Below are 14,196 nucleotides of genomic sequence, written 5' to 3'. Positions count from 1 at the left end.
TTCTGAGAGTAAGGAAATCAGAGCTGGAACCTGCACCCATGTCCAGTCTCCTAGCTTCAGTCTCCACAGGCCCGGCAGCCTCCCAAGCCAAAGCCTCGGGGAAACCAGAAGGAGCCATCTGCAAAATTCAAAGTCAACCGATTCTGCCATTCTCAGGGGTATAGCCTGGCCCATCCAGCCCACTGGCTGGTACCTCCAACGCGCACAAACTGTTTCATTCTCCAGACCAAAGCTACCATCTCCTTATTCCAGTCAGATGGACAGCAAAGTCCCCGAAAAACAGGGCCAACAAAGAAGAGTAGACACAGGAAGAGATCTTTATTGTACATTGGAGAAATAGCCCTGTGTGCTGGTTCAAGGTGCAACATACAGAATATAGAATTAAGAAAAGAAGGAACTGGGAGGGAGGGATGGAACCTCTGGAGGTCCAAAGTTGCAAACAAATAAAAAAGAAAAAAAGTAAGATTCCTCACGCAAGAGGCATTTTTTTTTTTGCAAATATCATGCAAAACAGGCAGCTGGCGAGCCTTACGAGAACCCCTATAAATAACAGAAAAGACACTCCAAGCATTCCTATACAAGGACTCAGAGCACAGGAGAGAAAAGGAAACCAAAATGCCTTTTGGCGTTTCAAGGTATTTGGCACTCTTGTGATTACATGGTTGTTGTCGTTGTTGTTGTTGTTGTTTTACAGTCCATTAAAGAGAATGAATAAAGTGACACAAGATTGAAGAAGAAAGGGGTTCGTACAACAGACCCCGACGGAGAGGTTAGAAAAGGCTGAAGCATGGTCTTCTTCTTCTTCTTTTTCTTCTTCTTCTTCTCCTTCTCCTTCTTTCTGACATATAAAGCCCATCCATGGTGTTAAACTGGGCAAAGAGCTTTACTGCAACAAGGAAGCACCAGCTTTTCAGTTGTCTCTTGAAAAGAAGACAAGAAAGGGGCTTTCCCAAGCATCATTCCTTAGAAAAACTGACTTTTTGCTTTTAAAATGGGTTTCATTTCCGGGGAACTTCAAAGATGGCCAAAGTATAACAGTATCTACAGAGATCATCCCCCCTCCCCCAATTTTCTTTTGTACATCCAAGAATAAACAACATTTAAAAAAATAGAACTGGACTAGACGGCATGTCACATCCAAGTACACAGGATCAGTTTTGCAAGATTAAATAATGTAAACATTGGGGACAGCCAAATCAGCAAAGAGCACAAGCACCTTTCATGTGGTGCTGCTTTCAAAATCCAGACCTATAATTGCACAATATTTACCATATATAAAAAGAAACAGGTATTAATTTCGACAAATAGCTGCAACTGAGACTTTTTTCTTTTATATGTGTGTGTATATAGTGATTTTTATTTTTTATTTTATTTTTTTAACTTTTTGTGTGTTTTTTTTAAACTTTTATTTTTGTAGAGGAGCCCAGAGCTGCTGCCGCCGCCGCCGCCGCCGCCGCCTCCTCCTCCTCCTCCTCCTCCTCCTCCTCCTCCTCCTCCCCCCACCTCATCTGTCTCTGTCTCCCGGCCTGACTTGAGACACAGGTTGTCGATTTCATCGCAGGTAGCAGGCTAATAATGAATTTCAAAGTGCTTTCTCCTCCTCATGCTTTTTGTCAGTAACTGTCACAGCCCCTTCACTCTTCTTACGCTTTCCCTCAACACATTGTCTTTGGGGCAGTTAGACACCAGGAGGTGCCTTGTCGGTCATGGTTTTCAGCACGTCATCAATCCTATCATCTTCAATAACAACTGAAAAAAAAAAAAAAAGAGGGGAAGGGAAAGAAAGGTGAGATTGTAGCTTGGGCTAGCCAGGGGTCACAGATACCTTGTCTGTCTCCACTATGGGGGTGCAGGGGAGGGCGAGAAAGGAAGGCTGTCTGCTCCAGGTGGGTGAACAGCCCCATAGCCCTAGGCTCCCTTCCCTGCCTGGTTCTGAACTGCCCCACTGCCTAACCCCTCATCCTAGCTGGATTCTAAGAGCAAGCAAGAGGGAGCCATTGCCTGCAGCCCGATGCAACCATTCACAAAAAAGTCTTCTAGGCTTCTTAAGGAGAGGAAAGGGAAACTGAGGTCTTCAGGTCACTGGTGGCAGTAGCCCAGGCCGGGCTTGAAGAAGCCTGGAGCATGAAGGGAGACTGGAGTAGGTGGTGAGTTTAGGCCTGGCCTGCACGGGTGTCCCCATTCCGTGGTGCTCCCTTCTCTGTGCCCGGGGCCGGTGGCCTCCTCCTCTCCGCTCCCTGTACCACCGCAAAGGGCAGAGTCTCCCTTCGCTGCCGCCTAGGGCTTTGCCTCCAGCTGCCTCTTCCGCCTGCCTCACTGTCTCCACTTGGCCTCTCTCGGTCCCTCCACCGGTCCCAGTACTGTATGATCGATCAGATCACCTGTCCAAGACTCTGGGTCTCAACCCGTACGTAGGTCTCCCTGTCAGTCACCCTCATTGGCTTCAGCGTCCTCCCTAGACTTGAGTCCCAGGCTCGCTACAGCTCCCTCGCTGTAGTTCTCAGCCCACCTCGGTCCCCCACCCCCAACTATCTCCCCCCTTCACCTCGGCACCCCAGTCTTTTCCGGCAGCACCCTGCGTCTCGGTTTCTCTGGGGCTTCTCCAACTCAATATCCCAGGCTAGACCACCCTTTTCCCCTCTGGCAAATGACAGTGAAAAGCCTGTGCGACCTGAATGGGTCCTCGTCTTCCCCGCGGCGGTTAAGGTTCTTCCCCTGCAGCTCCCCACGCAGACCCCTAAGAAGCTCCGGGACCCCTTACCCCAGGGTGGCAGAGCAGAAAGAGTGCAGATGCGACTCCACTGCGCAAAAGGGGGGAGGGGTGTGAAATCTAAAAGCAAACTTTGCTGCGGTCGAGGACGCGGGAATAACCTTTGGGCCTCGGCTGCAAGTGAGGCTACCACGCCCCCGGGTGACCCCCCTGGTGGCCCGAGGCCCGATCCAGCTTCCGCCGCAGGAGGGATCCCTAGATCCCGCAGATGGTCCCCCCCCCACTACCGCGGGGACCCCTGCGCCCCTGCCAGGCTGCAGCACCAGCACTGCAGGGGGTAAGGGGCGGGGAACTCACCGCGCTTGCTCCGGCCGATCTGGCCCAGCTTGGGCGGCCGCTTGCTCTGCCCGGCGCCGAAGAAGTTGTTGGTGTCTTGCAGGCGGCACGAGAAGATCTGGCCCACGTCTCCGCCGTCGCCGTAGGGGCTCAGCTTCTCGTCGCCGTAGGGCAGGACCTCCGACATGGTCGCGTCCGGGGGCTCCGAGGCGGCACCTCCTCCGCCCGCGTCCCCGCCCGCGGAGGACAGGGTCAGCGGCGCTGGGGCCGGGGATGGCCGGCCGGGGACGGCCCTCGGGGCTGCCGCGGCGCTGGGGCCGGCGAGAGGCCGGGGAGGGACACCGCTTGGGGCAGGAGCGCGCAGCCCGCGCGAGCGACCCAACGAGCGCCCGCAGCTGAGCTGCGCTGCGCTCGGGCTCCGCGCGCGAGTGGCTGCTGCTCCGGCAGCGGCGGGCAGGACTCACATCCTCGGCGCTCTCGGGCGCGGGGCGGGGGCCGAGCCGGGCGGGGCCGCGACGCGCGGGGAGGAGGGTGTCCCTGCGAGCCCGGAGGGCGCGGGACCGAGGTGGGCGCACCCCGGGGAGCGCGCGGGCCGGTCCAGCCGCGGGTGCGGGCGGCGGCAGCGGCGACGACTCGGGGACTGGGAAGCAGCGAGCGGCTGAGGGGGAGGGGAGCGAGGAGGAGGGAGGGCAGGGGGAGGAAACCCGGAGGGAGGGAGGGAGGGAAGAAACCGAGAGGGCGACGGGGAGAAAAACAGAAAGACAGAAGAAGGCAAGGGACGCGGCGGGAGGAGGGAGGGTGAGGAAGGAGGGAGAAAAAGAAAAGGTGGGGAGACTAGAGCTGGATCGGAGAGGCAGAGCGGAGAAGCGAAAGGAGGGAAAAATAGAGGGTCGGAGAAGGAAGGAGGAGAGGGGGGGAGAAAGAGGGAGGCAGGGACCAAGGAGCAGCCTGCGAGCTGCTAGCGAGAATGCCAGCCCAGGCTGAAAGCGAGGCGCCGGAGGAGGGAGGGAGGAGGGGACCCGTGGGCCTCGGGGAGAGATCCCTGGAAGCTTAGCGACGTCACGGGGCCGCGCCGGACCGCGGTTGGCTTCCTGCCCCCGCCCCCTGTCCCCTCCGTCCGGACCGCGCTGAGAGGCCCCCGGTGCGCCCCGCCCCGCCCCGCACGGCCCGCGCCCCTCCCGCGCGGTGTTTACCCGACCCGGAGCCTGTGCGCGCCGGCTGGGCTGGCTGTGACTCCCGAGGGGAACCCGAAGCAGTGGGAGGGGAGGGGACCGAGGACGCAGAAGCCGGGAAGGACACGGATGCTGACCTCCCTGAAGGCCAGTTACAGAGGTCAAGGATCGGAGCGCACTGAGGGACCCGCGGGCACTCCTCTCCCTTCCCCCACCACACTTGTGCCCCACTTAGACCCTGCCGGGCATTCCTCTGCCCCCGTGCCCACTGGATCTGCCAGGAAGACTTTTTTTCTCACTTCTCGTCCCTCTGTGCTGGGCCCTGGCTCTCCACCCCCACCCCCCACCCCGGGGACCAGAAGGAGGGGAGGAGTGGGCAGCCCCGCCTCCCGCGGGATAGGGGAGAGCCTCATTACTCTGGGCTTGCCCGGGATGCCCGGCGCCTAGTGCCCTCTGACTCGCTGGGGACGCCCCAGGCCTGCGGCCCTCTGCCCTCCGGGACCTCTCTTACAAAAACAGCCTTAATAAAGCTCTTGGGAGATAGTGCGGCCTCGAAACCAGGAGCGTGCTCCTGCACCCTGGGAGGGAGACGGGGAAGCCCGACAGGTCTGGGAGGCGCATCTGTCTGCCAGATGGTACCTTCAAGGGGGCAAGGTGCGTGAGGAGCGCTCATTATCCTCACCAGAGCCTGGAGCACCTGCTCTCCCCAAGGAGACCAGACCTGCTCAGCAGAGCTGGCCTAACCCCAGAGAGGGGTAACCAGTCCAAGGTCAGCAGCCTGCAGGGGAAAGGCAGGGCAAGAAAGCTAATCTTTATCAGTAGGCTTCTAACTCACCTAGCACCCCACCCCACCCCCGCCGGAGAGCAGGGGAGGGGGTTGCCATAGAACCCACCACCCCCCAAATGTTAAAGGGCTGGCTGGTTTCCAGAAGCCGGCCCTTGGGATGAGAAGGGGTGGAGAACTCGATTGTGACAGGCGGAGTAAGCTTGTCTTCTGAGTACAGGCCCGATCTTGAGCCCCAACGCTGAACTTCCCTAGCAGTGACACTTTGGGCAAGTGGGGTCTATCCTCTATGAACCCCGGTAGTCCCCTCTGTCATGACAGGGCAGAAGTTCAACTGCCTAACGGCTGGTGTGCCCCTCAAGACAGTTAAAGAGGAGGGAGGCTCCTGGGGCGGAGCTTAGTGGATGTGCGTTAGTTGAACAAGAAATGGTTCCCTCTGAGACATGGTGCATCTCTTTAACCGGTCCCCCACTTCAGAGCCGCCTGGACCGGGAAGCCTCCCTAAACTCACCTAACCCAAGCCTGCAATCCACACATAAGAAACTAAAGCCAAAACCAAAGAGGGCCTGGACTGGCTCGGAGTCCTGTGGCTTGTCAACGGTAAAAGCAGCAGGTCCTCAGACTGGCGGATGCTCTCTCCAGAAGCTGCCTGTCTCCATTCATTAAGGCCCTGCTGCGAGTCAGCTGTGAGGTTAGCTCTCCGTGCTGAGAGAGATGACAAAGGTCTAAGACACGGGGTGGTATACACTTACATTTGCGCTAGGCTTTCTGGGTTTGCCCCAAAGCGCTTTTCACATCCATTATTGACCTGGTGTCTCCCTTTGACAAGGGAGCCTTTGTAGGTAGAAAGAGGAGAGGCAGCTTCTGTGTGTAACCGATGAGGCAGGGAAGGAGTGAGTGACTTGGCCAAGGTCACAGTCTAGGGATGGCAGGGCCAGGGCCTGTCTTGTCCTTGCTGCAGACCAACACAAAGCAACTTACAAGTTCAGTGCCTACCAGGAACCCCCCCCCACCCCCAACCCCCCCCCCCCCGTGAAGAAGATAAAGTCACACGGGAGCCTAAGACTCTGCACCCAGACAGTGAGCCAGGAGAGAAGGCCGAAGGCAGTTATAAATCTGAGCCCTTGACGGCTACCTTGCCTTGGGCAAATAAAGTTGGAGGTGGCAGCACCCCCTTTTCCAGCCCAGCACCCAGCTCTGTGAGCATGCCTGTCTTCTAAGTGCATGGACACTGACAGCCTGAAAACCTGCACCGCACCAAGGCCTGGGAATGTAGCTGGGCGGTAGAACACTTGCCTAACCATGCACGGCGCCCGGGTTCTCGATCCAGTCCTGAAAAAGAGCCCCATGATTATTGTCTAAAATTGAGCCTTCGCTGGGCGGTGGTGGCGCACGCCTTTAATCCCATCCCTGGGAGGCAGAGGCAGGGGGGTTTCTGAGTTTGAGGCCAGCCTGGTCTACAGAGTGAGTTCCAGGACAGCCAGGGCTACACAGAGAAACCCTGTCTCGGAAAAAGAAAAAGAAAAAAAAGAGAGAAAAAAAGAAAAGAAAAAGAAAGAAAACTGAGCTTTCATAAGAAGGTAGAGCTAGTGGGGAATGGTCAGGCCCAGTTTTCAGAACAGGAAGCTAAGTGCTCTCTCTGTCTGAGGTTGCATGCATGGAAGTTCTCCAAGGGACGCTGAGAGTCGGGAGGGGTCCATTCTCTGCCTGGCGCATAGTATGCCCTCCATAAACGTTGTCACAACTGCCTTTCTTTGTGGCTTTGTTGTTTTGGTTTTTGCTTTGTCTGTCGGTCTGCCTGGTGTTTGGAGACAGGGTCTCACTATGTAGCCTAGGCTGGCCTAGAACTCAGAGATCTGCCTCTTGAGTGCTGGGATTAAAAGTGAGTGCTGCTATTCCTGGCTGTGTGTGTGTATGTATGTAGATATGTATATATACATATACACACATACGCATTTACATACTTACATATAATATATATTTCATACATATATACATTTATATACTTATTATAATATATATACATATATACTTACATATAATAGATATTATATAAACATGCATACATGTATATACTAACATATTGTATTTATTTGTTTTGACAGGATCTTACTATGTAGCCCAGGCTGGCTGAAGTTCATGCTCCTGCCTCAGCGTCCTGAGTGCTGGGGTTGCAGGGGAGTATCTCCCAGCTCTCTTTGTGGCTTTTAAATAAATTGTCTCTCACGCCAGGCCTCTGACTAGACCATAAACTGGGAAATCTAGGGAAGAGGAGAGTCCATTCCTTTGCATTCTCCACAATCTATAAGTACAGGGCTGGGATTCTTCTAGGCCCCTTGCTTCAATTCCCAGGACTAAAACGAGGGCAGGAGCAGCAAATCCCAAGTAGACAAAAAGTGCTTAAAGCAAAGGCCCTAGAGCCCCCTCTCAGCGTCCTCTGAGATGTCACCTGAAATTTCTTCACCAGGCTCGTACATTTCCACGAGTGATTCTAGCACATTCTACCACTGTAAGTTTATACATCTAAAGCCCCTGCTGTGTCCTGGGCTCCTGGAACTGGTAAGGCCCAGGAAGGGTCAGTCGAGAGGCTTCTTCTGTCTCCATCTCCATCTGTCTAGACGGGGAACTGAAGCAGAGTCAGCAGTGTGAGAAGGCAAGCGTGGAGAAGAATATGGCTGCATAGCCTCTGGTGTGAGCACCTGCCAGCAGGCCGAACCCAGGCCTCCACAGAGGTGTGTGCCGGGTGTGTCACAGCTTGCCACGGCTGGCTCAGACCCTTCACCATCCTCAGGGAGAAAGGCCTGGGATCTGCGTCATGTGGCTGATGAGCTGGTCCTGTCCAGAGAGGTGAGCTGGCTGTCCAGCAGGAACGATGGCTCTGAGCCAAGGTAGATTTCACCACACTCCCCACCACTGCCCTAACTCAGTGGGAGGGTTCCAGGACGGTGAGCTGTATTTCCTGAAAGATAGGTCTCTGACCCCCCTCAACACATATGCATGCACACACATGCTCACACACATATGCACACACAGATGTGCACATGTGCAAAGGCTTCGTCTAATCACTAAGGTTCTTTATTCAAATGAAATCTTGCAAAGCAGGGCTCAGGAGCACTAGGAAACTCCAGCTGCCTCCCGGGCTAGGATAGTAAAGGCAGACTAGTGGACAAGCCCAGGATGATCACACCGTGATGATAATGTGTGCGACCTGTTCTACCACCCTGGGACACAAGAGAGGGTGGGACTTGAATTCCTGTGACATTCTGCCTGGAGCCTTGGAAATTTTGAGGCTTCTGAGGCCTGGTGCCTGAAAGCTATCAAGTGCCTGTCCAGTGTTCCCTGTCCAGGGCTCCCAAGAAGCTCCTGTCCTTTAAGAACCCTGACTCGTGGACTGGACAGATGGTTCAGCAATTAAGAATACTAGCTGCTGGGTAAGGTGGTAAGGTGGCTCAGCAGTTAAGAGCACTGAGGTCGTGAGTTCAAATCCCAGCAACCACATGGTGGCTCACAACCATCCATAATAAGAAACAAAGAACATAAGGACCCGAGAGAGCAGGGCCGGAGCAAGAAGGAGGAAGGGAAGGGGGTAAAAAAAGAATATTAGCTGCTCTTGTCAGGGGCCTAGGTTAGGTTCCCCAAATCCAAATGGTATCCCACACCTTTAATTCCATCTCCAGAAAATTTAATGCTCTCTTCCCCCACCAGAAAAACACTTGGTTCACAAACAGACAGAAACACCCATACACCTTAAAAAAAAAAAAAAGCCTTGATTTCAACAAGAATGGAGTCAAAACATGGCTGGTAAAGGGGCGGGGGGACAAAGAGAAGCTGACCCCGTCCCAGCTCTGCGAGGCCACAGAGCTCTAGTCCCAAGCTCCATCTCACCCAGAGATTACCTGGGTTACCTGCTATGCTCAAGTCCTGCTAACCACACTACGCATATGTCCACCCCCAGGCCCCTGGTAAATGGCTGTCAACTGTCACCTCAGTCTTACAGTTGAGAGCATCCAGGCCAGAAAAGCAGAGGGACAGCCTAGGGCCACCTTGACAAGGACAGCCGGCAGGAGACTCCAGGCCGAAGGCCAAGCTCTGCCCCTGCTGGGTGGCAGTGCCTCCCTGAGGATTTCAGGAGTCAGGAAAGTGGGTGCAAATTCTTTCCTCCCCTTGCTGTAACCATGGAAACCTGTCCCAGGCCAAAGGCGGCTATGAAAGAGATAACTCTCTTCCCAAGGTGCAAAACCTTGTGTGCAAGATTTCTAGGAACCTGAAGAAGTGCCTTTGGATGATGAAGAGAAGGCTGTGTCCTAGAAACAGCACTGTGGCATCTCCTTCCAGCGTGTCCTTGGGACGACACGGCATCAAATCGGCTTGCACTCCCAGCCCATAATAAGCCAAGGAACGGACACACCCAGGCAGTAGATCACCCAGGAGCTAAGGAGAGCCCTGGATCTGAGCTCAAAACAGAGAGCTCTCAACCCTGACAAGAGAGAGATGCCCACTAGCTACTGAGCCCAGTTTCCATACAGAAAGCCCATGACGCGCGATGCTCAGGACGGCCCCAGAGTTCTGTCAGTGAGAAAGGGATTCTTTCCATCCCGTGGAGAGACATCCCGGGAGCTTGCGAAGCACCGGTTAGTGGGAGCAAAGCAGGAGCCCAGCCCTAGCTCCACACCCTACCTCCCCGCTGTGTAACCTGGAGATAGCACTGTCCTCTCCGAGCCAGAATTCCTCTCAGCCATCAAATGAGTGAGGCTCAGGCAAGGGACGGACAGACGGACAGATGGACAGAGTCTGTACCTTAAAGCAAGGGCAGGGAACAACAGTCCCTGCAGGGGGTCCCTCTGCCCTCGGCCCCTGGGGTCTGCAGAGATGGACAAAACTTCCTGCAGCCCATGCAGGGTTAGGGAGGACCTGCCTGGTCCCGGGGGCAGGGGCGGGGGTGGGGGTGGGGAGGTGGGGTACAGAAAGCTATTTGGTCCAGGGGGCGGGGCCAGATCAGAACACTGGCAATGAGGGAGATTCACAGAAACCAAAGGGAGCTAAAAAGCCAGTCGGGGGAGAAAACCAATCCAACCATCGGAAGGATGGGAAGGGTCATAAAGAAAAGGGCCAGGGCATAGGAGGAAGCTGAGAAAAGGAGGCAGCTGGGGGAGGGGAGAGAGAACAGGAGAGATGGGAATGAGAGCTGGCAAAGAGTCAGGCTGGGGAGAAATAAAAATTTTTCCCAGAAAAAAAAAATCAAAAGCTAAAAATCTGTGTCATAAGGGTTTTTTTCCCCCAGCATCCCTCCCCTGTGTGAAGTCATGCGCATATTTTAAGACATCTGATGCATTATGCATATCTAGTTGAGTAAGGGAAAGATGGCTAGCGCATTTAAAGCCGTGAGCGCCTGGGAAACCACAGCGGGAGTAATGTGAGGACCCCTGCGAGGACCCTTCCCCCCTGCAGCACTTTGCAGAGTGTCTCCAAATTCTCACACTTTCAGCCAGTGTCCCTGGTGAGTTGGGCAAGGAAGGTGGAAACTATGGAATTTCAGTTTCATCCTTACCAGGGTGTGCCGAGGTGGTCCTGGGATTGGCAACCCGGGGTCCTCCCTTGAGTCTTCTCTCGGACCTCCGAGGTCTGCTCCCCAGGCCTCCTAGTCGAGAAAATTGCACAGGCCTCTGGTCATAACCTGTTTCTCTTCCAAGGGCCCCGGAAGTCCTCAACTGTGGGCGCACAGCACCACCTGGTGGTCATATCAGACCTTGCGCCGTGGGAGGCGGCTGCCCCTGAGCAGAACCCGGGGAAGGGTGGCAGAGAAGGAAGAGGATAAATAAAACATTTCAAGCATGCTTGAAGCGCTTCCTGAGGAGAGAAGGCCGTGAAGAGCAGGAACGTGCACTCATTTGTGCCCTCAGGCACTCAGATGCCAGCCACATCAAAGGCTCCATAAATACGTGTTGAGCTTTTCTGTGGCCATCACGCGCCCGCCTCAACCCAGAACTATAGGTATCTGCTTTAAGGCCCCTAATGTGAGGTGGTGGTGGCCGCCCCGGAAGGCATGAGGAGGAAGAGCAAAAGCTGCAAAACCCCTCCCTGCGATGCCCGCCTGTGTTCCCAGCGCAGCCTTGCCCACTCCAATCAGGGAAGGGAAATGCCAAGTCCCTGGGCTGGCATCTGGAAAACAATAAGGCAGCTGCAGGGAAGTGACTAATGAATGCTTCGGGGAGCAACTCGGGACATCACTCATGGAAACTTATCTCATTCAAAATGGTTACGCTAACGCTATCTAATTAGAGAGGAAATGCGCTGCTCTCCCCGGCTTTCCACAAACGCCATCCTGCGGCTGTGGCGCAGCTAGGCCACTCAGAAAGAAGCCACTCAGCTCCCAGATGCCTAGCCCACGGGAGGGACCCCGAGCACCTCTTCCACTCTCTGTCTTGTGGACACGCAAAGTGGCGGAGCTGGATGGAGCTTTGGAGTGTCTTAATCCCACCTGCTGCTTTTCTAGTTAGAACTGGAGGTCAGAGAGTTCCGCCACTGGACGGAGATCGCACAGCAGCCAGGCACGGATGAAATCACCATTCTGGAGGCTGAGGCAAAGGGCCTGAGATCAAGGCCATTCTGGGCTGTATTGTAAGACTTTCTTTCTTTCTTTCTTTCTTTCTTTCTTTCTTTCTTTCTTTCTTTCTTTCTTTCTTTCTTTCTTTCTTTCTTTCTTTCTCTCTCTCTCTCTCTTCCTCTGTATCTCTCCCTTCCTCCCTCCTTCCCTTCCTTCCTTCCTTTCTTACCTTCTTTCTTTCTTTCTAATGGATTCAGGACCAGAGAACCAGACTTTGAATCTTTGAGCTCTCTGTTTGGGTCCGTTTAGTTACCACAGTCTGATAATGATGCCCTGGTGTTCCTGTGTGTAATCTTCAACTCTCTGGGCAGGTCACTTCACATGATGTCCCTCCTATACGAGTCACCCCTCTGGAGACACAGGCCGTAAAAGAGCCCTTCTTCCCATCACATAGCATCCGAGTTGCTGCTTTATCTGTGGCCCAGAGGTCAGCGCCTCCAGGCAGCGTCCCTCCTGTCCCTTTCCCTGAGATCCTCATTCCATCCATGGGCAGGTATGAGGTTGATCTTTCTCTCTTGGATTTAGAATTACCTAGGGCTGGGCGGTGGTGGCGCACGCCTGTAATCCCAGCACTTGGGAGGCAGAGGCAGGCAGATTTCTGAGTTTAATGCCAGCCTGGTCTACCAAGTGAGTTCCAGGACAGCCAGGGCTACACAGAGAAACCCTGTCTCGAAAAACAAAAACAAAAACAAACAAAAAAAAAACAACAACAACAAAAAAAAAATTACTTAGGGCAGTGGTTCTCGGCCTTCATAATGCTTCAACCTTTTAGTGCAGCTCCTCATGTTGTGGTAACTCTTAACCACAAAATTATTTTCATCGCTACTTCATAACTGCGATTTTGCTACTGTTATGAATTGTGATGTATACAGCTGTGTTTTCGGATGGCCTGAGGAGAGCCCTGTGAAAGGGTCATTCAACCCCCAAAGGGGTCACCCACCCACAGGTGGAGAACCGCTGATCTACTGCCTGGGTGTGTCTGTGACCCTCCGGGATGTTGGTATCACTATCCCACAGACCAGGCTCTTGGACGGAATAAGAATGGGAAAGGGAGAAAGGGAGTTGAGCTTCCGTGTTTCCCTGCTTTGTAATCTGCACCCGTAAGCAAAACACTCACCATCATTGTGGACTGTGTGCCCTTTAAACCGTGAGCCAAGATAAACTCTCCCCTTTAAACTGCTCCTGTTGGGTGTTTGGTTACAGCAGTAGGAAAGGTAACTGATACAGGGATGCTGTACCAGGAGCAGGGAACCATCGCTGTGATAGGCCAGGCCCTGTGGTCCACAGGCCGCTGGGCTGGTTTGTAGATGTGGAAGAGCCGGGGCCTACGAGCTAGAAATGCCCTAGAATACTGGGAAAGGAGCTTCAGGGACACATACTGTGATGGGAATCTGGAAGAGCAGGATTTGGAGAGAGAAAAGACAACCAAGAAAGACTCTTGGCTCATGAGGTTTCAGAGGTGAGCAAGAACTCTACTGGGGACTTCGGCAGAGCCATCCACGTCTCACCCCTCTGGTTCTGACCATGCCCTGAGAACCTGAGCCAAGAAGACGTGAAAGGTAATGGGCTAATTCGTTTTTCCAAGAAAATCTCTAGATAGCTGTATTCAGTCAGTGCCATGGTTACAGCTCACTGCCGTCGGGTCCGCAGGAGAGAGAAGAGAAAGGTAAGGGAGATGGGCGGTCAGTTGGGCGAGTCTGCGAAGAAAGCAATTACATCATGGGGATTAGCGTGGCTGCAGAGAACCCCACACTCTGCCCTGGGACGGTGGGGAAGGAGCCCTGTGGACAAGAGCCTCCCCATCAAAGGCTCCGGCTGTGAAAATGTGACGCAGTCATTTGGAGATTGGACAGGAATGCAGCTGAAGAGGTTTCTTAGCAGCTGGGGCCAAGAGGTCAGAAGTACATCTCCAGCAGGCAGCAGAACCTCCCAGGGTTGTCAGTGTGATGCTGTATAGACATACAAACGTGCAAGAGAGGAGTCACAGGGCCACGGAGGCTTGCAGCAAAGTTCCAGGAAGCAAGTGAATGCAGCCAGCGTGTGTGGCGGGTTTGGGTTCTGCGTGGACCCTGAGAAGACTTTGTGTGAAAGCAGAGGAGACTCCAGGATGCTGGAGATGCCGGGACCATGGGCCAAACTGAAAGGTTGCATGCAGCAGGTGACAGAGCTGGAGAGACACAGCTGTTCAAGCCTTTGATGATACCATCAGTCGCAGATGCTGGACCAGGACTCCAGCGTTGGGTCTGTCTGTCTGCCTGCCTGTCTGTCCTGCAGGCTTTGATCTGGCTTTCTTTGTTGTGCCTCCATTCCCTCCCACACTGACTCTGTGTGGTCATATATCAGAAATATGGATGGCAATTTTTTATAGGGGCTCATGCTTGAAGGGTTTGTCTCAAGTCTTAGAAGAGACTTTGAATTTGGACTTTTGAACAATGTTGGTATTGTTCAGACTTTGGGGACTTTTAGAGATTAACTAAACATGTTTTGCATTGAGATGTCCACAAGGGGCAAATATTCATTTAAAGCTATACATGTACCGTGTCCGGTTGACAGGGATTGAGCTAATCTTCATTGCCAATTTCTCAGGATT

The 14,196-nt window shown here is 53.8% G+C and overlaps 1 protein-coding gene across 1 annotated transcript; it reads right to left on the bottom strand.

Annotated features, from left to right (window-relative positions):
- Nucleotides 1-299: 299 nt before the first annotated feature.
- Nucleotides 300-3,703, bottom strand: Camk2n1 (calcium/calmodulin dependent protein kinase II inhibitor 1). The gene is made up of 2 exons (XM_052177855.1): nucleotides 3,068-3,703; nucleotides 300-1,749 (listed from the first exon to the last, which is right to left on the bottom strand). The coding sequence occupies exons 1-2, from the start codon at nucleotides 3,231-3,233 to the stop codon at nucleotides 1,679-1,681; spliced, it is 237 nt and encodes a 78-aa protein (XP_052033815.1). The 5' UTR covers nucleotides 3,234-3,703; the 3' UTR covers nucleotides 300-1,678.
- Between the last annotated feature and the right edge of the window lie 10,493 nt (nucleotides 3,704-14,196).

Source organism: Apodemus sylvaticus, chromosome 3 (assembly GCF_947179515.1).
Source record: "Apodemus sylvaticus chromosome 3, mApoSyl1.1, whole genome shotgun sequence".
Lineage (NCBI taxonomy): Eukaryota > Metazoa > Chordata > Mammalia > Rodentia > Muridae > Apodemus > Apodemus sylvaticus.
The sequence above is the reverse complement of the archived record's forward strand: the minus strand, read 5'-3'. Positions and strand labels throughout refer to the sequence as shown.